The sequence below is a fragment of the Centrocercus urophasianus genome, unplaced genomic scaffold (assembly GCF_019232065.1).
Source record: "Centrocercus urophasianus isolate 14NV4802_14NV808 unplaced genomic scaffold, USGS_Curo_1.0 seq_16, whole genome shotgun sequence".
Classification (NCBI taxonomy): Eukaryota; Metazoa; Chordata; class Aves; order Galliformes; family Phasianidae; genus Centrocercus; species Centrocercus urophasianus.
This window is the reverse complement of record NW_024884711.1, coordinates 26,856,462-26,882,481: the sequence shown is the minus strand read 5'-3', so window position 1 is coordinate 26,882,481 and position 26,020 is coordinate 26,856,462. Positions and strand designations below refer to the sequence as shown.

Below are 26,020 nucleotides of genomic sequence, written 5' to 3'. Positions count from 1 at the left end.
TATGAGATGGTTTAAAACCCTAATGAAATAAAAATTTCAGAAGCACAAAAAGATATTAAAATGAATGGCAAAATTAAAACATCAGCCTGTGGCAAGAGACAGCCTGCATGCGATAATACGTAAGAAAATCAATGTAGAATTCTCCAATTCTCCCCTGTTGAGAATTCTTACCTAGAAAAAAATATTTAAAGCTATTGAAAAGGATTAAATATTTGTTTAAACCAATGTCCTGGATTTAGTTCCTTTATAGACTAATTTTAAGTAATAAATTTTGAATAATAAGTTTTCCTAAAAGCAATAGGAGAAGTGAGCTATTACAAAACTGCAACAGTGGATTTTAGTGAGTTTCAGAGGTTATTCATCCTGCTAGAGAATTTACTGCTTTGCTAACATATTCAAGTTATGTTTTTAGCCAACCAGCTCATTAATTTCTAAGCTTTCAAGCACAATGTTTTTAAATATGCAAACATTTATTGGAATTTTAAAGAGAAAAAAGGCATTTACGTGTAATTGGAGCGGAATACCCTGATGACAACCTTACTGCTGCTCACTGCTATTGGAAATAAACATTCCTGGAATTGTAGAGGTTACAATGATGATTTTGGCACTGCAATCATTTTCCATATGCTCCAGCATGATAAAGGATGATCAGTCAGTTATGAGGAACTTATCAAACAATAAAGCATATAAGTATCTAATTATTAATAATTTTCTTCCTTATATGTAGACTGTTTTAGGGAATATCTTTGCTAAACAACTGCAGCTCAGTAGCACTTAACCAAGTTTTGTTCACTAGAATCAGTTCTGATAAACATTTCCTCCAAAAATGACTCATTCTTTCAAACTAATTTTACAGTAATTTAATTCACAGGCAAGTGAAATTCTCTAATGCAGGATGGTGTGTACACCCTGCCTGACATCTAGTTCCAAATCCACGTGATTTGTTCTTTCTGGTTAGTATCAGTAAGCCAGGATCTCAATCATGATGCCACTGGCAATATAAAAGAATAAACAGAGCTGTTCAGCGTGCTTTGTCTCAGCCTCTATCTACCAAGGTCAACATATTTCCAAATGGTGTGCTTAAATTTGTTATCCCTGAGCAGAGGATAAAATTATAATCCGTTATGAGCATTTTTACAGTTCTGATATCCAGCATTTGTGGATATTAGAGCATGGAGAGAAATGCTGAGGTGACCTATGTTTTAAAATGCAACCATTCAGAAAGATTAGTAAAAACTTTGGGGAAAAATATTTACAGCTGTTTTCACATAGAAATAAGGCTATATAGCCCCTTATAGAGGATCAAAATTAAATACTTTTCAGGTTGTGGATCTGATTGTAAGAGTATTAGGTATATGAAGGTTTGCTGAGCTCTAGGGATAAGATATAATTAGAAGACTCTGCCAGGATTAAAAAATAAAATAAGATGACTGAGAAGGCAAGTTTGATAACCATCTATTACCATGGAGTGGTACACAAAAGTCATAATCTCCCCACAGGCCATGCTCACAACATGGCATTCAGAAGCAAAACTGAAATAGTGACACATAATCTTTTTCATCTTTAGTGGAGAGAAAAAGCATGACAGAAAATAATCCCAGAAACGATTAATCTAATTTAAATTTGTCATATAAAAGTGTCTATTTCTTTTTCATGACAAGCTGTCTACATGAAGAACACTTTATCTCACCTGTTTTAGGGCTTTTGTTTTACAAGGATCATTGCTCAGGTGAGAGTTATTTCTCCTTTATTTGTAAAGGAAGTCTAAAATGGATAGCTCTGTCTGAGACCAAATGGAAGTTCTGTATAGATGAAGCAAGCTAAGAAAATGTATTTATGTAGGATCAACAACAATTCACTTATGGCAAAGCAATATGCAGAATGAGATTTCACCATGGATATGGAGATCCAAAGTTTCAGGACTCAGCATTCTCCAATCAGATATGCAAGTGATAGAGTTATATCTGTGTAGGGATTTGTTATCAAACTACAGTACATAAATCTCTGTAGTGGTGCAGAAACTGAGTAACAAATTCCAGTAACACTTAAGCTGCAGAAAACACGTGTGTGTTTATTCGTATATGTGCCTGTGCATATATATAAATTTGCAGATTGCTACCATTGTATGCCACTCATTATGCAAAATGTAGATTTCAGAAGGGACATACGTGTGTTGTAGAGCCCGTGTCACCTCAGAGCATTTGTCTTGACAAAAAAGACTGAATAGTGCCAGGAAAGAGGAGTGCTTCCTGCATGTTGGGGTCAGGGCTGAAGCTTTGGGGAATTACGAGATTATCTTTACTGCTTATATTACAGTACCATCTGGGAATACTAGGTTTGGAGCTGGAGCCTTCTGTGGCAAGCGCTGCGTAAACAGCCAGGAGGTATCTGCCCTGGATTTGTTGTAATTTACATTAAAATGTAAAGGATAGGAGATGGATAAAGACAGAAAGAAAAGTACATGCACACACACAGGAACAAAACCCAAAACCCCTGTCCAACAAACAAACAAAAACAAGAACAATGAAAAAACACACTACCCAGTTTTGTATCGCAGCAAAGGAAAGCAATGTGAAGGAGGTAACCTCGTGACTTGGATGTTTATAGTTAACTGTCCCTAAACATATGGGAGATATTGAAAAAAAAATGGGAAGATATATGAATGTACAAAAAAAACTGATGAATCAAAACTGCCAGTTTAAACCCACAAAGAATGAGATATCCTGAGAGTGGATAGGTAGCACGAATATAGTTTTTGTTGGACTATGATAATAGCTCCATGAAGTTCATTCAATTGAACAGAAACAGGTGTGTTAGCCAGCAGGCAACCAATTATGTTCCTTGCCACATAAAATCAATCATAATTAATTTCTTACTTTTGAATTATAAAAGGAATATCTTTTTCACAATTGTTAACATGTAACATAAGTGAATTTATTAAAAAATTAAAAAAAAAATAGTTTAAAGCACCTGACTAGTACAATCACCCATTATCACACTCTGAAAATCTTGATTTGAAGATAATTAACCTGGGCCACTCTGACTGCTTTATTTCAAAACAAGATCGAAAATTGTTTCAAAACTTACTGAATACTTTTTCTCATTTTCAGTTCTTTTAGAAACCCTGACAGTCTAAGAATTCATTTAATGACCTTGAATTTGAAGGATTCAGTTGCTCCATCACTGCTAGACTGTATGGCATTTAATCAGTTATATCCTCAAGAACATCCTGTGACACAAGTGGCACAAGGTAATTTAAAGCTGATAGATAAGGGGACCTAAGGCATTAAAAGTTTGGGGCTGAATTTTAAAACATGTTTCTCCTATGTGCTTTGGCAATTTTGACACACACAAGTACGTACATAGAAAAAAAAAATATACAGAGACCCTTCAGAAAACTCTAACTGGAAGCATTTTTCCTGAGCTTGTGATCTAAGTGTTGTAGGTAAAGCAGGAGACTGTAATAAAATTTCTAATATCAAATATAGTATTAGCAATTAATTGCTCTATTGTCAGTGCCTTTGATACAACTGAGATATCTGTAGCAGTTAGATCATAAACAGAAATTATCTCCTTTGTCTTTCCCCTTATATTTTCTTCTAGATTCTTTAGTGGTTATTAATGGGCCAGGTGAAAAAATGACAGTTATAAGATTAGACAGCTTTAAAATTTTAAAACAAAGTGAAATTAGTTTATCTGTTCAAAAATTTCACTGATAAAACTGTGAGGAAATGTAAATTAAGCAGCAGTGGCCAAACTAGCAATGTCTGTTTTGCATACTGCCATTCTCACAGTCTCATCATCCATTGCTATGGCTTTTCAACTCTGTTGCTCTAATTTTGTACTAAACTGTAGTGCTGTACCATTGCACAGTGTTGTGCAGTTTTGGGGAATATATGAACTTCCCCTGTGACTTTTTGATTGTATTGCTGTGGTCAACGTGTACACAAATGCCTCTGAAGCAGATAGTAGAGTGACATTTATCCAAGAGCAAGTGTTGGTATTGGATCAGACTTCAGAGTTCTTAAGTATCCCTTTTCTTAGATGACAGAGATGATCACTAAAACTGTATTCACTTTCTTGAGCCCACAAAAGAGAGGGGACGTTCACATGCCAGAAGCATGGGAGAAACACTCTGAGTGTGTATGTGCGCCAACCCTTATGTTTTCTCATGGACATGTCCAAAAACAGTTCCTGCACTACATCAGCAGCAGATGGATGAAGAGCTGGTGTTTAGGTCACTTTTTAGATTTGGAAATGAGTTTCTTCTTCACGTCCTCAAGCTAGGTTGTTCCTCTAGTTTCAGATCTGTGCCTTGTAAAAGTTTGGTAAGCATTGTGGAACGAACAGAAAAAAACACGATTTACCATTGTATTTTTCTGAAGTTAGGTGTTACAGCCCATAAAAAAAAAAAACAAAAACAAAATAAAGTTAGAAAATGATGGAAGTTATGCAAACTTTGCTGGGTCAAAACCAGACAATATAGAGTGTCAAGAGACAAGCACTGTAGTGCTTACAGTGCTTCAGTGCATACAGTATATATGTTCCAGAAAGCTCAGTATTTTGTAAGGTTTTAGATGAACAGTAGTGATTGCTAGGTACTTCAATGAATTATGCGCTAAAACCAGCACACCGGTGTAAAGACAGTTGTATTTTAAAAAACGTAATAGAGAATTGCTTAATTCATTATTGTCTCTTAATTTGTTCTGATCTCTTCTGTCTTTCTCAGCATCATAAGCAATGAAGCAGCTGAAGACATGGTGCTAGTAGCATTCATGGCTACTCTGAGACCAAATCCCATGCAACACAAAATCTGTTATCAGTCACACACTTGTATATATTTTTCTTCTGAAATAAAAGCTGCATTAATGGCAGTATTTAGATCATGCTGATCTTCATGTAATTGTGTAATAATTAATACATTTCTCTGAGTTCAAAGGCTTTACCAGAAAGACTAGCTCTCTGTAACCTCCCCTCAGTGTAATGTCCAATCCAGCGACACGGAAGATACAGAAAACACACAATCAGCAGCATGGATGAATTATGTTCAGTCATTCACACACATTTTTTCTATTAAGTCTACTGGATTTGTGAGCCAAAAAGTAGGGTAGGTTCTTCTCTTCAGTTGCACATAATTTTGCAGTCTGCAGTTGAAAATATGCTTCCCTGTACACAAAATTAGGCCAGTTAGACTGAAAAGAGCTGTGAAGTATTAAGAAAATACAAAATCAGGGCAAAACAGTGAAAAAAGACTCCAGAGAAACATCTGAAGATGAACTGCCCCAGTCACAAAGACGTGGCTGCATATTACTGTATTGGTATCATCCTGGGGGAAAATAAAATCTCATGAGAGAAGTAGAAAAACTCTTGCTTGAAAGCGCCAAGATTATAAAGGATTAAATTAAAAGGCGTGAAAACATTCAGAAGTTTAATGAAATGACTGAGTCACTAACAGTCCATTTCTTTGGTCCTTCCGGCACATTTAACTCACTCCCTTTTTAAAATTAGATTATTTGTATTCTCTCCCGATTCAGTAATTCTCTAGCTATTCTATCATTTTATTGCATTATGTTACCTAACTGTACCTTTTTTTTTCTCCAGGATGTGGCAGTTACCCTTTATCTTTCCCCAGTAGAGCTTTTTACATCAGTATTTTGTTCTTTCCTCTTAGTATTCACTTGTTTTACAAAATCTTTCTCATGTTCTACAAATGTGTGTTTGTAGTATTTTTATAGTCACCAAAAATGAGTCTCAGGCCCAGAAAATTAGCACAGCTAATGAAGAACTGTATTTCCCATAGACCATAGAGTGGTTCAAATGAAAGGATTTATCTGTGTTAGTGCCTTTTGGGAAACTGATTTTGTGAGTGATGAATTTTTACACCATTTGAGTGAGAGCAAAATCTGAACAAAATGAAATGTTTTTTCTTATTAAAGGAAATTAGATAACTTGTTTTTGAGCAGTCTCACTGTTGAGCTGGGAAGTTCAGTGGCTTATCTAGACTTCTTCAAGTGCAATGCATATGAAATTGGTTTTGTCCAGGCTGTTGTATATAGTGACTGAAAATTACCTATTTGAAGTGCAATCACAATTTTCATTTCTGCAATGTTTGCAAGTACATGTAGGAAAAATTACAGTTATACTGTGTGATTATATCACACACAGTGAACTCTGGCTTCCCCCAGATGGTCCAACAGAGCTTTATGAAATATCAGCAAAAACTATAATTTGTTAGAAGTCCATTATCTACTTTTAACTGAAATACCCTGTGGCTGGAGTGTAGCTATGCACACAAATTTATCTTTACAAACAAAAAAAAAAAATCTGAAAAAGTCTCTTCCTAATATTTCTGTTATTATTTTACTTTGATAGGACACTACAAAACTTTAATCCCTTATATTAACAGGTTTATTACAATTTATGGTGAAAAATTAATTTGCAAATTGTATGAATACTGATGGGGTCACTCTCCTTTTAATCTAATATAAAAGAAAGTGTCATATGGTAGACCAGCTTCATGGTAAGTGTCACACCTCACTCACTGTTCAATTGACAGCTCCATTGCTCCCAGGGAGTAGAGCTGTCAGTACATCCCAGCTGTGAAGAGACATTTGGTTTCTACAGATGCTGGTGAATTGAAAAGTATAATTTTTTAAAAAGTCCCCTTGCTTAAAGAATAGTCAATGAAGTTAATGGGACCATGTGAGAACAAGTTTATACTAACACGATTTATTAGCAATGCAAGCTATACCATCCTAACCCAGAACGGATTTAAAAGCTATTAATGCTTGGGATTCAAAATAATAAGTGTCTCCAAATTCACATCCTAATCTGACATAGTTGACTTCTTTCCCTTTTCAGCTATTTGTCTCATAAGAAAGGTTTCAAAAGGTTTCAGTTCATCCCTGAACTGTGAAGAACTGATCACCATTCCAAGACAAGATTCAACTCCAGGCTGAAACACCTGAGTTTAAGTGTCTACATATGGGCTAAGGTCAGGGCCAACAAGGTGTTACAGGCTGTTGCTCTCATCAGCATTTGGGGCCACATGGGTGAGAGATAAAGTATAGGATCTAAAGCAGACTGATGCTATTACAGAGCAGTACTTAAGGCATGTCAGATAGCACTGAACATGTAACTAGATCAAAACCCAGCCCCCAACTGACTAGGATACAGGAGCCTAGACAGCACACATTTAGACACCTGTACTTAGGTGTTTTAGTCTTGAAATGAATACCTTTCTGAATGCCCGCACTAATGACTGCAAGGCTTTGTTCTCAGAATGACTGTAATGTTAAAGCCGCCTTCTGTTACTCAGCTGCATGTAATACTTTGGCAGTCCATGGGAGCGAGCATCATTACAGAGCCTTCTGCCTCACTGCTCTTAGGAAAACTTTTCTTGGAGCTGATAATGAGAATGCCCTCCAGGATAATGGAAAGCAGAGTGAAGAAATGCTCAGTGGGTGCTGAAGGTCAGCATCTGTTTCTTAGCTTTCCTTGCCCTGGTATTGAATCAGTAGTTGGATCTTTTTGTGCCGAAACTGAACAAGCTAATGGAACTGTGTGAGCTTATTACTGTGCAATCTTAGTAGATGACTGAAGCCTGATAATGTACTACAGTAGGAGAAATTGCTTCTTGGTGGCTTCAGATAAATCTTAGGATACAATTCAAAGCTGATGATTTTTATTTTTTTTTAATTTTTTTTATAAATAGATAGGTGTGTGTGGTACATCTTAACTTTCTTTAGAATTTAGAATCTGTGCAAAATTATAGCTGGTGAAATTCCATTCCTACAAGTAAGGTAAAATCAATGCTATACTGGCAATTAAATGACTATTACAGCACTATCCTAAGAAAAAGACATTTCAAGAATCGATGTAAAGCTAAAAAAATATATCCTTACTTTACTACAGTTTAGTGTTGCATATAGTGTACTTAGAGTATGTACTATATGTACTGTAAAGTGACCGAAGAGAACAGAAACCATAATATTGTTAATGAGAATTCTGTCTCAAAACCTTTTTTGGCTTCTATCTCTTCAAAATCTACTTGGCAAAATAACTTTCCTGACTGCCTCCAAGCCGGACTGCCATCTTATGACTGCAGGCTAGCACCTGCCTATACTGAGCCAAAGTGCACTTCTCCACACAGCTGTCCTGTGCTGGGGAGACCAAACATCAGAAGAAGACAATTCTAACAGTTTCTTGCTCTTTTCTGCCTAAAAACACCTACTAATATCTGCCCTATGTAAACACTCCCATGTCAGTAGCAGTGGTAACTTATCTGTCTAGAGACTGGAAAAACACCAAATAAAACCAATAAAATGTTCAGAGGAGCAGAAAAGAGGTTATTATTTCACCGCACTTCAGGTGCTTTAGCATGTAACTTCCATGCAGTTACAGGGAGATGGACAAGATGATCTAAACTATATGCCTTTTCTTCTCTATCAGAAATTGTTATGGTTCTGTAATTAGATCAAAGAAAGTCATGCTTTCCTCAGCCTGCAAGTGGTGCCAAGTGTTATCAGTATGGAAAGGCAGGACATTTAAACTACTCAGGCAGGTGAAGTCACTGTCACTGATATTATTTTCCTGAGTGCTGATAACAGCTGTTCAGCTAATCCAGTTCATAGACTGCTTTGCTATAGCATAATGATATTTGCACCTCTGGAAGACAGCCACACTGAAATGATGCTTGATAATGTTTCTGTACCAGTTCTGCTTCAATTGACCTGACTGCAGCATTATCAAAATGTTCCGTTTATAGAACCCAAACTCTATTTGGTATCTCCTTGACAGAAGAGAAAAATTGGTCTCTGAACATTGTCACCTTAACACATTAGTTACAGATGACAATTTTGTTGAATGCAAAGGGGAACAATTACACTCTGGGGGCTTCCTTCTTTTTTTTTCACTGCTATTTTGGCTACAAATGCCTGGTGGGCTGCCATTCACTTCTGCGCAGAGCAGTCCCATCTTTGACTCCATCTCATGGGCTGATGGGTGGCATGTGCCATGAGTTTGTATTAACATAATTCAAAAAGCAGCAGGTCCCTCTTTTAATATAAAAATATCAAATCCATAAAAGTATGGTAGCCCAACAATCCAGCTGTCTCCTGAGGAAGTTCTGTGCAATAGAATATGCTGACAGATCATATACCCATCTGTAGGAATACCTTTGTGTTAGTTCAGGAGAAGTGGAATCACATTTGGAAGTTTCAAACAGAGCTTTCTATTTTGTTCCACGTAGCATATAGCCAGATCGTGTCTGGATTAACAAATAATTAGGTATGGTCGGATTGGATTTCCGAGTTGGAGAAATTGGGTTTGAGACACTTGCATCAATCTTGTTTGCCAAAACAAAACCTCTGTTGCTAGTTTGAACCAGATGCCCCCCCCACCCACGTAGTTCAAAAGTGTCTGCAGGATAAAACATTTCCAACAGCGTGTGGGAAGTATTTGTCATCCTGCTGGGACAGGTCTTCCCCTGTAGTTTCATTTGCCAACAAGCTAGCTGCATGAACCGAACTAACACACAGGAAGTGGAGAAAGCTTTAAGATTTGCTTCAAAAGTTTAATCCTGCTCTGATTCAAAATAGCACTGCTGACACAGCCACACTCTGAAGAACCCCTGTTTCACAACCAGTTATTATTTCTACTATAAATAAAGAAAGCATTACACTGAACACATCACCTCAGACTCAACTATTTTAAGTCTCTTGTCTCTGTGCTACAGTTTATTTCATTCTGCCTTTTGATGCTTGAGTCTTTTGTATGAGGTGCCCTGGCTGCAGACACAGAGCAGTAATACATTGTCCTTTAACACAAGGCTCTGGCATCTGGTAATAGCTTGTCAGCAGCTTTTAGGGTCCAAGTCCAACCATCTCTAATAGCCCTTGACAACTCAAGACCATACACAGACCTTTCTCTTCCTCCAGTAGCTTCAAAAACCTTTTCCATATTCTGCACGCCGACACTCACTGTTAATGGAATTCACCCCAGTGCTGGTCAAACTCCTAATTTTTGCCCAAGGGAGCACAGAGAACCACAAGCAGGTTTTCTATGCAGGGCTGAATTTTACCCCAAATTAGATGCTAGTGTCATATCGTTGTATTTCAGGGCAATAGAGATAACTATCAAATGCAAGATCTGAGGAGAAATGAGATGGCAACAGATGTTTTGATGAGCAATTAGCTTAAAAATGAGAGATTTTTTTCTTGATTATATAAGTTTATGGGCAGGAGTGCAATTTCTGAATAAAGTATTGTGAGAAATGGTTTGGGTTGTTCCTGCTGTATGAGTATCTAGTTAGCTTTGTCACTTTAGTTTTTCATTATTTTATTGCATCCTGCCTCCTTTTTTGTTTGCTGGAAATATAAGCATGACATTAATTTCATTATCCTATTCTGCATGCAAGCATGTATTACATTTGCAAATGAACAAGTGGAAAGGAGAAGCAAATTCAGAAAGAGAGACAGTTATTATGCATGCATAACCAAGCAACTGCTTGTTTTAGAACAGTACATCTTGAACAGTTGCGATAAGGATTGCCAGGATTTAACTATGAGTTTTATGAATAGATATTTTTTTTAAAAAAAGTAACTACTATTGAAATTACTTCAGTTCATTGAACTTTGCCTGGTTTATCTTGAGTAGCACCACAAATTGTGATATTCATTGTTAGACTGAGTTAGAATTTGAAAAAGAGAAACAAGGGATAAATGTGGGTATTATTATAATACATAACTTGCCATAAACTCTCATTATTGTAAGTAGATTCCTCTTTTATAACGTTTTAAATAAAAAATAAAGAGAACTGCAAAAAAGATGTTTTGCAGCTCTAATCATAAAAAGAAAAATCTTTACAAGAATTTTTTTTCATTCAAACTAATCTAAATTACTCATTCCCATAAAATCTGCACTTTGCTGTAAATTCCAGGATATTAATACTACGCATGAAGTGAAAGAACCATAGGTTTATTCATGGAAATTGAACTCATTAGTGGAACCAAGTTGACAGCAGAGGTGGTAATAATTGTATTTCTCATTAAAGCAATGTATAACGTTGCAATATTATTTAGACTTAGCAATACCACCTTCTAGATTTTGCAAAGTCACACCTACATACCTGAGCTCGGGTTTCAGTTCATAGCACATATGGCCTCAGTAAACAATGCTGTATGATGACTGCTAAGGTAGAAATTAACTGAAATTCTCATCACAGACTACAGTGTATAATGGAATATTGTGACTTGTATTCTTATCAGTTTCACACAATGTTTCTCTGATATATTATGGTTTATATATGAGGGCTGCTCCAAAAGTAATGTATTCTATTTTTAATATTGGCACATGACATCAGAGGTGGATGTTGGTAGTATGACAGTAGTTGTTGAACCTTCTCACCAATATTCCATCATATTTTGTTGCCATATGACAGATGGCAGCAGAGAAGCAGTCCGACAGATTAGCATTTTACATGGAAGTGTGTATGGAGCAAAGTGATGTCACTGAATTCCTCCTTGCAGAAAAAAATTGCACTACTGACATCCATTGATGCTTGCTGAACGTTTCTGGAGGCCAACAGTGGATGCGAGGTCAGCAAGGCATCAAGTGGTGCATTTCAGCAGTGACAACAGCAACAGCACCTCTGCTGATACACAGACAGCTGTAAGTGCGGCATATCGGCTCTTGTTCACTGGTGAAAATGCATATCCAAAGGTGTTGGCTGCATCAAAAAGCAGTGTTTTGTAGCTGTGAATTTGCACTAGCAAATAGTATTATTGTGCTCTTTGTATCTGTTACAGTTTCCATGGAAATGAATAGGAGGCATTAATTTTGGAGACATATATGCATATTTACAACATTAATAATATTATATTAATAATGTTAGTATGGCTTTACATTATATGTTGCATTATATCCTTATATTATCTGAGATACTAATAATGTAACCACAAAATATGATTTATATAATAGTCATATTATGCTATATATTTATACTATGACTTCATAATTATTCTATATACACTATACTACAAAAACTATATATACTTATGTAAGTTCAATAAAAAGACAGCAAAATTGAAGCATGTGTATGAATATATTGTGTTTTTTTCTCCATGGTAATTAATATAAAGCTTTTCTTCATTTGTCTTCCATTCATCCCGTATGCATTTTCTCCTTCCTCATTTTCTCTTATAGCTTGTCATCACTTCATTTTCCAACAATTTGCATTTTCTTTGTCATTTTTGTCTGTGCTTTCTGGATTTCTTCCCGCACAAAAATCATTAAAGACATAGTCATGCAGTTCACGGGGCTAAGGTTGAAACGTGGGGTGCTATTTCTGGTACAACAACAAACCTGCAGGAAGATCTTATTCATGCCATCTCACTGCTTGGTGCCACTTTTTCTATAGCACTAAAAACATTTACTTTTGTACTGAGCTCCTGTGTCTTCCTAGAGATTAGAAAAGGGATGTAAATAAATGCAGTGCAATGCTGCCAACCAGATCAGAAAGTTCACCTTGTGCAGGCAGGACATAAAGGAGGGGTAATAACTTCATGAGAAATTGCTTAGCTATTGGGAGACATGCAAGTCCCTGAAGGAAGTGTAAAGCTGCAGGTTTTTCTTTTGATCAGTGTTTTCTAATAGTGTCTCATTCAACAGGCTGGATTTATGCCAGGTTTCTAATAACGAGTTATAGTGGCCAATGCTATTCTGGCCTGCATTAGAAATAGCAGAAGAAGGGAAGTGATCATCTGCTTGTACTCAGTCCTGATGAGGCTGCACCACGAGTACTGCGTTCAGTTTTGGGCCCCTTACTGCAAAAAAGACATCAATGCCATGGAACGTGTCCAGAGAACGGCAATAAAACTGGTAAGGGGTCTGGAGGAGGCTCAGAGAAGACCTCACTGCACTCTAAAAATTCCTGAAGGGGGGTTGTGATGAGGAGGAGTTTGGCCTCTTCTCCCAGGCAACAAATAGGACCCAAGGAAATGGCCACAAGTTGCTCCAGGGGAGATTAATGTTAGATATAAGGATAAACATTTTATCTCAAAGAGTGGCCATGCAGTGGAATGGCTGCCCAGGGAGGTGGTGGAGTCACCATCCCTGGCAGTGTTCAAGAGGTGCCTGGATGATGAGCTACAAGATATGGTTTAGTGGCTTGTGGTAGCAATGGTGATGGGAGGATGGTTGAAATAGATGATCTTGCAGGTCCTTTCCAACCTTGTGATTCTATACTGCTCTACAGGTTACAATATGCAGTGGGATGCATACAATTTCAGTGTTGCAAAGTATGGGAAAGCCAAAGTACTAGTCCTGCATCCAGTTCAAGAGTCAGTCAGGCTTCAGAACGTCCTTATTAAATAAGCTTATCCATCCATGTGACAAATTGATTTAGAGAAGACGACAAAGATGATCACATTAAAATTGACAGTTTTTTAATTCTCCTCTTTATACTTTAATTCTAGTTAAACTTGTCACAATCATTCTAATGGAAGAGTGTGGCTATTTTGAATACATAAAATGTCTTCCACTGAACCATTGGTTGGAATTTACTGTATGCAGATCACTACACATGGCTGAACATCCAGTATTTAAAGAGAGGTGTTGTTTCAACAGGGGAACAAGTACATTTGCAGGACAGCAATTATACTAACAAAAAGTTTGACTCTCACTAGCTCTTCCTTGTCCTGATACAAATGAAGACCTAGAGCAATTTGAAAACAATTAGATTTGCTTCCAGAATGGTCTCAACATAACCTTTCTGAATCAAGCTGGGACTTCTGCTGTAATAATTTCATACACCATATTACTTGTATTAAAAAGATCATCTAAACAGAGAAAAATGAAAACTGAGGAAAACATGATTCCCTGAACATTTCTCCTGATATCTCATCATCTCAATGGCTGATAGGCACACGAGCTGCACAGAGGAATCCAACTCCACATTAACACATCAAATATTGCAATTGACAATTTTCTTTTGTGTTTTCTTCACAGAATAAGGGAAAAGTGTCCAGAGGTAAAAGTTAAGTGTAGTAGACCAAAATCATCACTGATGGAAATGCAATGAAATTGCTTTAAAACAAAATGCAAGGAAAGAAGTGTCAATGTGATGCCTACAAAGCAATTACTTTCAAAGGCTGAGGCGGTACTGAGTTTGTGCAAAAGAGAAGTAATAAATATTAAAAATACTTCCCCTGTGCTTATTAAAATATTTGTCATGAAAATCTGTAACTCTTCATTGAACTTCTCATATACACTATAAGTACCAACTGAAATATTTAATGGTTTTGTGAATTAGATGATTACAGGTAGTTGATACACTTCACACAAAACACCGGCCTTTCTCATGCTGCAGCCATTCAAGGAAGTCTAGGGCTACACTGCTGATAGAAATCACTGTTCATTTGATTCTGCTTACATGTATTTTGTTATGTTGCCAAAAATCATCCAGTATTTTTTTCCTTATATTTTAATCAAGAACAGGTCATTTACTCTGTTGAGTTTAAATACTGTGAGGAAGTGTCACCCACTCATTGTTAATTCATTGAGTCATCTCCTTTAATTAGATCAAGAGTTAGAGGGATGATGCACCATTATTTATACTCACTACATAAACACTGTCAAATCTGTTATCTAATAAGATTGTGCACTGATTTATAACACAGGCGGTTACTGAGGATTTTATGTACTAGCAGATGATCTAAACTCAAAGTTACAAAGTAATTCTGTTAAGTTTTAAGAAAAAAAAAATAGATGTGAAATAGTAAAGCAAGAAATTTGACGGTTGTACCCTAGGAGTAGAGAACTCAACACTTCCATTTGCAGTAGGTGATGGAGAAGCCAGAAATATCCTTTCAAGTTAAGAGACAGCCCCGCTCATTTTCCTGAAATCAAGAACCTCTAACATTGCACTGTGTTCAATGAGTTCGCAAGATTAATTGACACCCCAGGAGGCCTCATGAAACAGCATCAAACTGTAATCAGACACTTGAGTTGTTGTCTCAGAAAGCCTCAGGTCTCCACGGCAGCAATAGAAGTGCTCATTATGTCTGGATAATGTATTCCCATCCAAGCACTTGTGACAGAATTAGCTCTATGGTATACAGTTTATTCATCTGAGGGCAGATGAACATAGATCATCTTTTATTTGTTCAACACAATATTAAGATCTTTCATGCTCCAGATGCTGACATTTTTTTTAAACAGCATGTTGTATTTTACTATGCCACTCCTAATACCAACAATCATGTATGGTGAATTCAAGAGCAGAACAGGCATTTGCTATCAATTTAGTACCAAAAGTTTATTTAAAATTTTCCTTTTCTGTATCTTGCTTTTCACTCCCCCCCCCCCCCAATATTCTTCAGATTATCTTCAGACACCCTTTTAATAACCTATGGAAATTTCCCTAGATATACATTTCATCTTTTCTTTTGATTGCTTTGTTTTCTTACACTTGCTAGAGCTGGGGACTTCCTTACTCCCTTTTAAACTAAAAAAGAAACTTTCATTGGCTCCAGCCACGGTAGTCCAAGCAAAGTCCTGGGCTGGAGATGGAGGTGGCTGAACTTTGGTTTTGTTGTGACACAGTCCCTGGGGGGGGACCTAGACATCCAAAGCCAGATACTGGGTGGAGCACTCAAGGAGAACATTTTCTAAGCAGGCCTTCATGCTCCTTTTATGGGTAAAAGCATGAGAAAATTGCCTGAGAGGTGCCTCAGTAAATCACGAGCATGCTTTTGCAAATTTACAAACATCGCGGACTCAGCTAACACATGAACATCACTACTGATTATACTGCCCAATAAACACAGAAATGAGCAGACAGAACTAGGTCTCTGACACCTCTATGGGTAATAACTTATTGGAAGGTGGGGGCCAGGAAAAAATTAAGAGGTAGACAAACAAAGCCACATCATCATGCAGGATATAAGTCAAGCATATGATGGACTACAAGGATACTGGAGCTGAGTTACCCCAGCTGCAGAAACCATGAGTAAAACTGTAAGGTGGTTTGCTGCTACTGAGGCACTGCTTCTTATGTGTCCATGTGTCCCTGCCTGTTTCAGTAGAGTATTCAGTCTCTCTTGCTGAGGAGATGACTTCATGCTGAGAAAAAAAATCCAGCACTTCACCTCATTCCTAGAGGAAGATTAGAACAGATAATATGATACAAGAATACAGACAATGCACAGTATTTAGATTTTGTTGATTTAAAGTAAATACAACTTGAAGTCTGGAGGTTTTGGATAAAGTCTGAATTAGTGTTTTCAGTCAACAGTTGTTTTCTACAGTCAGCAATCATGTCTTCCAATTCATTTATTTGATCTGTTAGTAACTACTGTCTTTTGCTTGTGGACATGCTCCTGAGTCTTGCATTCATCACACAAAAGTAATTTTGGAAAGCAACTGTTTTCCCTTAAGGCACAGCAGAGATACTTCTGGGCAATTATTCCTGTCTGATGGCTCTTGAGCATGTGATGCTAGAGTTTTACTTTGGAAATTCCCATAATAGTGCCATAAATCTGTAATTCGAGTACCCATTTTTGTTCAGAAATTAAATGGCTTTTAATTGCCTGATATGCTGCAGGGTGGGTTTCAGATCATTGGCATTTTTCTAAAAGAGAGATAGAAAAAGTATTAATTCTCTATCTTTTCTTCTATTCTTTCTTCCTCCCTTCCACCTTCTATCCCTCTTGTATCTTCTTCTACAGACAAAATACAAACATTATAATTTCATTTGGTAGAGGAATGAAAGACATTTTTTTCTCTAGCTTGGATGAGCAGAACTGTGACATGTATAAAAATTCAAAGTTGATAAAAATGTACACTGAACTTTGAAATCAAGATCAATGGAAGAGTGTTACGTGTGTGTGAGTAACCATCCTTTTTCCACTTAAGATCACAGAGCACTTTGAAAGAAACTAATGTGTTAAGTTTCTGTTGAAAAAAATATGCAAATAAAAAAGCTTGAATAGCTAATGTACATAAATATTCTGGTTTCTGCAGAAAAAAAAAAAAAGCATTTCATCACATGCTATATGATGCAATGATGAGCTACTGATCTATGGGAAATTTTAAGATAAGATTGACTGCATAGATATAATTAAACTAATGGATGATTAATGCTTACTTAGTAAGACATTTTTCTGAAGTAGATTTCAACTACACTCAGCAAAAAAAAAAATCTATTTAGATTTCATAAATGTTTATTAATATTTTGTCATAATTTAGCATTCATTCTCTGTTGCTACAAGCAATAGAAAGTCATTGAATTACTCCACATTGGTTGGTTTTAACATTACATTATCTGAAAAGAAAGAGTCAATCACTATTAAATAAGAGGATATAAACGTTTAATGTTATTGTTATTAAAGACTATAAAAAGCTATCTGACATGATTAGTCAGTATTGCATGAAAAAAGCGCTCACTAAGAAAAGGTTCCAACAGGCAAGGATGAGTTGTGTGATAACTATACCTGTGCCCACAACAAGTTTTTCTCTGTTTTCCTACAGTCATTTCATGATCAATATCATTATTGTAAAGAGCTTTGAACTAGTTTGAATATGAAAACACTGAACATGAGTTAAATTCTGTCATGTTCTATAGAGAAAGGTCAAAACGTACAAGGAACTTAACTTACGTCAAGTAGATTTCATCTGAAAAGAAGTGTCAAGCAAAAAATAAAAATAAAAAAATGACATTGTATAATCTATTAAATGCAGTGCTGGAACACACACTGTACTCCAAAAACTGCAGTTGAAAAAATGAGAATGGTGAGAGACAAACGTAAGACTCACTCTTCAGATTAATTGATATAACCTTACTCATCATGAAAGAGGTAAAAGAAATAATCACGGCAAAGGAAAAGAGAAAAAGTAGCATGAAGTAGCAAACAAATTGAAGGCATTGACTTTAAATGGAAGGCAGACAATAATGTCAAAATCAGATTCATTGAAGGACTCACATTTGTGCAGGGAAACAGGATGTGCAGTCAGTGACAACAAAGATGCTATAATTATGAAATAAATAAGAGAGTTTGGCAGAGCAGATTAAAGAGAATAGATAGAAAGCTTACCCACATCCTGGGCTCACTGCAAAGCTCCAGAGGAGGGATCTCCAGAAGAGCTCCTTCCCCACTGGTAGTCAGCTCTTAAACAGGTCTAGGAGAGGTGCAGCCAGGCTCCCCCCCTTCCAGCAGCACAGTGAATTGCATTCACCTGTGCTCCATGGCTGACTCAGTGCTTGCCTCAGGTGATCAATCAGAGGTTCAGGCTGTGATTCAGCAGTTCCCATACACAGGACTATGAAGAAAAACCAAGTGGTGCATTTATTCTGCATAACAGGAACAATTCTTCTGACCAAGTTAGAAGATATGTTTCTGTTCTATCTACGTTTTACGTTAGTCAGATTGAAATAAAACTTCAGTGAAGCCTTAGTGGGGAGTCCTGATTGACACTAGTTAGCAAAGGCCATATACAGATCAGCTGGAAATGTTCTAAGACCCCTTCAGATTTTCTGTCTTTTGAGTCTTTTAGTACTTGCTTTGGAATGTCTAGCATATAGTCCTAGCAGTAATAAAACCACATTCCTTTCTACTGTTAACCCAGAAATTGTTTCAGCCTCCACCATCGTGTACCAACATGGTTAGGTCGTGGTTGGGCCTGATGATCTTTAAGGTCTTTTCCAACCTGAGCAATTCTATGATTCTATGATTTAGCTCTGACAGTTATGACAAACATTGTGTTCTTGTGTTCCTGTGAGTCACATCCTTTTATCTTCTTGGAACTGTTGCTCTAGTTTCAGAATCACTACAGAAATTACATTTTCTTCACAGCAGAATTAGTATTTGGAAATTTAATTATTTCATAGAAGATAAAAAAGACTTTAAAAATATAAGTTAAATGCACTAACGTGGAAAGCAGATTAACACTGAAGATCTGAATGGCCTGCTGACGCTTTTCTTCAAATTCATATTTTTTATAAGGCTGATTCCAATCAACATTCCTTATGTTCATATTAAATGAGCTAGGAATATGTTTGTGGCTCCTTAAAGTTACAAGTTTTAGATGGATCTGGTCCATTATTTCTAGCAGCTTTATACTCTGAAAGGAATATCAGACGTGCTAAAAGCATTGCATTTTCCATGTCTCAGTATTCCAGTGGCAAATGGAAGTGAATATAATTGAAAATGCTGCAGGAATATATGGAGTGTGGAAAAAACGTGAAAATCTTTGTTTGCAGAAGTTAGTAGATGCCCTCTATACATCAACTGAGAATGACAGTATTACTGCTTTTGAAGAAAAATATATTTCTTTGCAATGGATAATTCTGAAACTCCTCAGTGTAGATCTTGCATTGACAGAAACTATACATAGAACATTCTAGGTGGAGGATGGCAGAACTTGTTCAGAGTAAATGAAATCAATTCCAGACCCTAGGTGAATTCTACCTAGAGGGGAGCTCTAAATGTTAGCAACCAGCAAACATACATGATTTTGGCACACTATCCATACTTCAAGTACTTAGAAGACCCTTCACACCTCCCATGAGTGATTATCTGTCACAGCTGAAGAAGGTTATTTGCTTTTCATTCTATCTCCACAGCAAAACTTCCCTAACAATTTTTTTAGTTAGTAGAACAGAGTTGTGTCCAGCTAGAAAAAGAACATTCAGGAAAAAGCTGAACCATAATGATATTCAGTTTTGCATCCTAATTTTGAGACATTTGTATGACCTTCAAGTTTCCCATTGCACACATATATTTTGATTAGTTCCTTTTTTTCTATCAGTTATGCACTGAGTTTTACAGACATGTTGCTTAGCTGCAGAAAAATATGTATATATAATGGCATATAAATACTATGTATTTATCTCAAGAGGTGATGGATGAGTAAGATGTGATAAATGAGCACACAAAACAAAATTTCAACAGTTGCTGTCCATCCATACTCATCTACGTACAAGTCCTCAACATTCAGAGATGTGCTGTTCGAGCCCAAGCAGTTTTACAAATTCACTCCCCAAAATTATTTACAAATGCTCACATGAACTTTAGAATGAAATAATAAATTACAATTTGAAATGCAGTTTCCCTAATTTAAGCAGGTAACTCACTAGTTCTTAAATATCTTATTCTTATTGCCCTGCTCAAGGTTTTCTTGCATATATCTGGATCTTTCTCAAATTGTGAGTGCCAATACTGTCTCAAAGTCTACATGTCTAGTTATGTTTGCTCCTGCAGTAAGGCCTAATCTCTCAGGCCCAGCAACAGCATCCCAAGGAAAAATGGGTATGTCCATACCTGCCTTAAGTCTCCTCAGGTCTAAATAGTGCCCTTATATATGTTATATTTGTTTTTATTTCAGTATGTCTGAAAAAATCTGAAGAAATAATGTTTGAGTGTTTTCTGTGCGTGTCATGATGCTGCACGAATTTTAGTGGCATGCAAATGTTGCGTATCTTGGGGAAGGCTGCAACATAGGGATGCCTGAGAATGTGTGTGTTGACGATTGTTAAGACAACTATGTAGGGCAGAGAGAACCCAGTGAAGTCTCATTCTTGCTTCCTGTAGAGTGTATTCTTTGAACTGACTGTTATTCCAGGACTGCACTCAGCTTTGTTTCCAAAGGAACTAGCTAGTTCACTTTGGAATGAAGGCCTCAGAGTGAACTATCATACAGAGTGGGGATGACGGAGGACCAGGTTCCAGGATGGAAGTTATTTGCTGGCGTAGATGTACCCAATAGTATTTTACAGCTGACATTTCACCAATACTGAATCAAGTAGAATGATTACCCTCAGCATCTTACATATAACACTACTATTAACATGTCAGAATGCGGTTTGCCTTGACTTTCACTGTTGACTTTCATTTCATTTCTTTTCTACTCTAACCTCCTAGACCTCTGTCCTTGAATTTTGCATTTACTCAAGTTATTCAGTCTAGTATTGGTGGATGTGATTTCCCTCTCCAGTGTGCAGCATTTTGCACCATCTTATTGAATGTTATCTTGCTGATTTTAGCCCATATCTCATGAACATTACAGCCATTTTTAATCTCGGTCCTGCTCTCTAAAGGATTTCTAATCCATCATTATTAATTAATATCATTAGTAGATTTCATATATAAACATAATTCATTTCATCATCTAAGTTGCTAATGAAAATGCTCTTAAAATGCTCTAGAATAAATGTAGAATATGTAGAATAAAATCCTGTACCTCATTCACATGCTTACATAGGTCCGACATGTCCTTTAGCCTCTATGCTGACAAACCCTAAGAAAAGAGGCACCTCAGTAATGGTAGCAGTATTTAATGCTAACACTCATTGTCTTATCTGAGTCACAGAATTACGTGTGAGATATAAAACTCCTCAACTCTGATAGCTTTTGTATCCAAAGGAGTTGTCTATCACTAGTTGAGATCTGTATTCATGTAACACTCAGATGTTCTAACTAACTAGATGCTTCCGTTCTGGTGTAGACAGAGGTGACCAAAAATGGGTTAATGGTAACACATTTGTTCCTCATCTTACATTTATAAGCACTGTGGATTTACTCCACAGCATATGTAGAAATCCATGGATTTATACAAAACTACCTCTGAAAGTTTTACTGTAACATGACCTACATTTCACCTTAGTCTATTTGAACATAGCAGATATATTTACTATCAATTTGTGAAGCAAGCAGAGTAGTATCGCTTTGTCTAGATCAGCATACTATAATGGTCACACAGTCTATTAAATATCTTTTACAGACTCTGCATTTAATAAATGATTTCTAATTGACTAGTTGTCAGTGGCAACATTCTAGAAAACTCAGTTACATGGGATTTTTCATTGATTTTCCCTATATTAGAAAATGAAATGTCAGATATCATTAATTGCATTTTCACAATGGGAAGCATGCTGCAAAAGTAACTGCTAAGTAAAAGCACTTCCAGGCTAATGTGTGAGAGAGGTATTCTTGTTAAATGAATCCAATATATAAACATTTATTACAGTTATGTGCCTCTATGGACTAAATTGATGTGAATGTAATTATAATCTATAATATGAAGCCATTTTACACGTTTCTAGGGAAAAAAAATGCTTCCAGGTGTATTCTGCACTCATTTATCATTATACGGTATCCTATCTGCACCCAGGAAGTGGCAAGTGGTTAACCTATGGTTTTTGGGAGCTCTTATCTACACAGTGCCTGAAAAATTTCTGAGATCAACTTGTGCTTATTGTTAGCTGCCCACGTCTCAAAGACAGAGCTGCTAATTTATGTTATCTAACAACTAGACCCATGTTTACCCAGGTTACATGGCAGCACTAGGTAGTGTACGATCTTGAATGAAATCTATGAGACTGTGGCACACGTATCCTCTATCATTGGTGCTCTGCAGTCTGAAACACATTTGTGCATCTTTTCAGCTTTCTGTGGTTACGTTAGTGTAGTAAGCCTTTTGAGATCACATATGCTTTCTACAGATGTATTTATATGTCTCTTCCATGTGATCACATCTGTTGTGCCAGAATTGGCCAGCAGTCTCTACAGTCGAAGATAAATGATACTGAGTCTATACGTGAGAATTTAGTGATTGCGCACAGTTTACCATAGTGCAAGAAGTTCTTATGTCTTTGCAGAAAGAAAAATTCATGACCTTTCTAAAGTATGTGATGTAGCATTCAATTTTCCTGCATCTGATCGATAAGCAAGCAGGAAATTATATCTTTTGCCATGGTAGACAAGCATAATTAAGCAATAAGGCAATGGAGGTAGTTGTGATTATCTTAGGATGCACCTGGGAGCTGCCTTGTTGCTATTTTAAAGCATCTTTATGCTAAGGGAACTGTATTAATTTCTGCTGAGAAAGATAAAGTTGGCAGTTTGGAATGCTCATGAACAGCAGTTTCAGTTGTGCTTCACAGAGGGTAATGTGGTGTGTTCACCCCAAACAATTAAGCTTCTCCTTCAACAGAAGCAAAGATGGAGCAGGCTGTAAACACTTAATTGACAGTTCAGAAATGGTAAAGAAAAACAAAACAATTATGCTTTGGCTGGTTGCCAGCAAGTGCAAAACTTACATTTTTACTAGTTTAGAATAAAAATGCATTGCCTCCAACACTTGACTTCCAAGGAAGGCATCACTGCATAATTAATGCTATTGCATCCACATTCTAATTTATGCATTTTAATTATACCAAAGGCCCAGTGAATAATTAATGTTAGCAAAACAATGTGTTGGAAGCATAAGCTGAAAAGTATCACTTTTTAATGGGCTTTGTAGATTTAAAAAACTAATGGAAGCTATTTAACTGTTTAATTACAAGAACATTTTCAACTAATACAATCAAGTATTATCTACTATGACCGAGTACCCTCACAGGTGGAGAAGTGAATTAGCTCAGGCTACTTGCTTTTTGAAACAATCAATCTGAGTATATCACAGTATACTAATCTACCTGAGCCATATGCATGCAGGGAAAAAAGGTTTTTGAATGTTGTGCTGTAGGAGAGATTGGCATTTGTAAGATGTAAAATCAAAATTCCAGGCACAAATTCCTCTTTGACCTCCTGTATTCAAGCTGGTCAGTGCATACAGGTTTCGTGGGGAGATTTAGAATTGAATATAAAAGGATACAATATGGAACTCATTATCCCCAAGTTCAGCAATCGAAAATTAAGGATATAGTCCAGGTTAGTAATTTAGAGTCTTGCAGTGGTTGATAGATATAGCATTTCTGGAGAGAGTTTCATCTCATACTAAAATAGGTTTTTGAAGTAGATAGAATTAATCATTATCTGGCAGTGGCTATCATTTTTTTCTGTTTCTTATAGAGAAAGCTTAGAGTAGTGCCTTAGGTGTATGTCCTACACCTAGCTCCAACGCAGGCTACTTTAGCTGAAGTTCCCTTCACTAGCAATGCCAGCCTCCAAGCTACCATGTGAGTAGTACATGGTAGCTGATGTACCTGATATCAACCTGATGGCACACAGATCACGGCAAAGCTGCAGGGCTCACAGCATGGATTCCTCCAAAGCTCTCATGTGCCACATGGACAGCCAACATCTCTGCTGCCTGCTCAAGTCCCAGGATGAAAACGCATGATTTCATTAAGAAAGTCCTTCCCTTTCAAAAGGATCACCCACATGGCTCTGCTCTTCCCTAAATCTTTATCTCTGGTGCCTGGACTATCAGGCACACTACCAGACAGTGTGAACCAGAAGTGTCCCAGCCACGTAGTGTGTCCCAGCGTGGGCCTACCTCGGGTTTGCTGCAGGCTGGATCGTGAAGCCATGCGCACACCAGACAGCACTGCCTGCATAGCATGGGAAGTCTAGTTGTTAAATGTACACATTTCTTACAGTGAATATAATGACAGAGCAAATGATGAATTACTGCAATCCTTGACAACATCTTGTGTACACTCAAGTAATACCAACTTGTCATTGTGAATATAAAATTAATCACTTTCACCAACTTCTTCAGTAATTCTTTCCATGTCAGACAGAAGTTCGCTCTTTAAACTCTAAAGTAAAAGATTCAAGTATAATAATCATAATAATAACAATAATAACATAGTGAAGGCTGCTTCCAATTTGGAATAACAAGCCATTTTATCTAAGAGCATTATTTGTAGGTTAGTAACTAATGGCTCCAATGTTTTAAGCTTTCTTTGTGTACCAGGTATATACTGAAAGCATAGTACATGTCCTTTCAGAACAGCTCTCTATGTCATTTGAGAGACACAGAGGGAGAAACCTCTTGTGTTTTCCCTTTTTTCAGCTGTGATTGCCTGACCCTGGCCCTATTCTTGCACTAGGGCAGTGTGAGAGGTGTGCCAGCTCACGTCAGTGGTTGTGTCTGTTGGGTGACAGCTGCACTGGGCAGCGCAGTTTGTGTGGCATGATAACTCCCCTAATGTGGTTGTGGGGGAAGGGACACAGCAGCATGGTGGCACTGTTCCAGGGGAATCTCAGCTGGCCTTAGCCAGCTGCTGTCTGATTCTGCTGAATATTTGATGCAAGGTAGAAAGCAGTACACAAAAGAAAATCTGTCTTGGTAGCAGGCTAAAACTGGCAGCTTTCTTTGGAGCAATAGCATCTGAAAGAGCAGAGATGGAGCAGGGGTGCCAACTGCAGTAGCACCCAACTCATCCTCCTGGTATTTTATGTACTTCTCACTGCTCAGCTCTTCCACCCAAAAGACAGGTTGTGACCTGAAGGTATTCCTCTGAGCCTTAATTCTCTGTATTTTGATTACTACAGTATCTAAAGGAAGTGCTAAGAGTAATTACTCAAGTAATACAACTATTTAATGAAATCCAACTTGAGAAAAAAAGCTTTTTAGTGTGTACTTTGATACTAAGGTGGAGCCCGGTGAGCTAGCAGTTCCAGTTTCTGGTGTTTTTAGCATAGATGACAAAAACAGTGTGAGCTCATGATCTGTGTCTCCCTTTGCTTCTGTCTTTCAGGACTATGCTGAGAAGGAGAAAGCTGCAGCCAAGGCTCTGGAGGACGTGAAGGCTAACTTCTACTGTGAACTGTGTGACAAGCAGTACCACAAACACCAGGAATTTGACAACCACATCAATTCTTATGACCACGCTCACAAGCAGGTAAACCTGACACTTGTCTGTCTGTGTTACAGCTGCCCATCTTCTGTCTTTCCTGATTTTGGGGGATTTCTAAATTCACTCAAGTAAAGGACAAGTTAGCGTGTGATACTAACATGTTATTTTTTATCAAAATCAAATGTCAAATATTTATCATTTTAATCTTTTCCGCAATCTATGCCTCTTTCCAAGGATCACTGTAGTTTTAGATACCTGCTCAATTCTAATATTTAAATAGATTTAAATATGAACTTATAAACTGGAAGGAGGGAGGTGGGGGGATGAGGAAACATCTCCTCAAATATCTACGTTCCTCTTTTGGTTTTAGGAGGCACATGATGATGTTGTAAGGATGTAAGTAAGTATGATCCTTCAAGCTAGTTACACTGTTTC

The 26,020-nt window shown here is 37.1% G+C and overlaps 1 protein-coding gene across 1 annotated transcript in view; it reads left to right on the top strand.

Annotated features, from left to right (window-relative positions):
* The window catches only part of ZNF804B (zinc finger protein 804B), a 205,834-nt gene that overhangs the window by 154,631 nt on the left and 25,183 nt on the right, over nucleotides 1–26,020 (top strand). Inside the window, exon 2 of the mRNA XM_042816896.1 lies at nucleotides 25,487–25,630. Within this exon, the coding sequence (XP_042672830.1) occupies nucleotides 25,487–25,630 (144 nt within the window). The remainder of the gene's footprint in view (nucleotides 1–25,486; nucleotides 25,631–26,020) is intronic.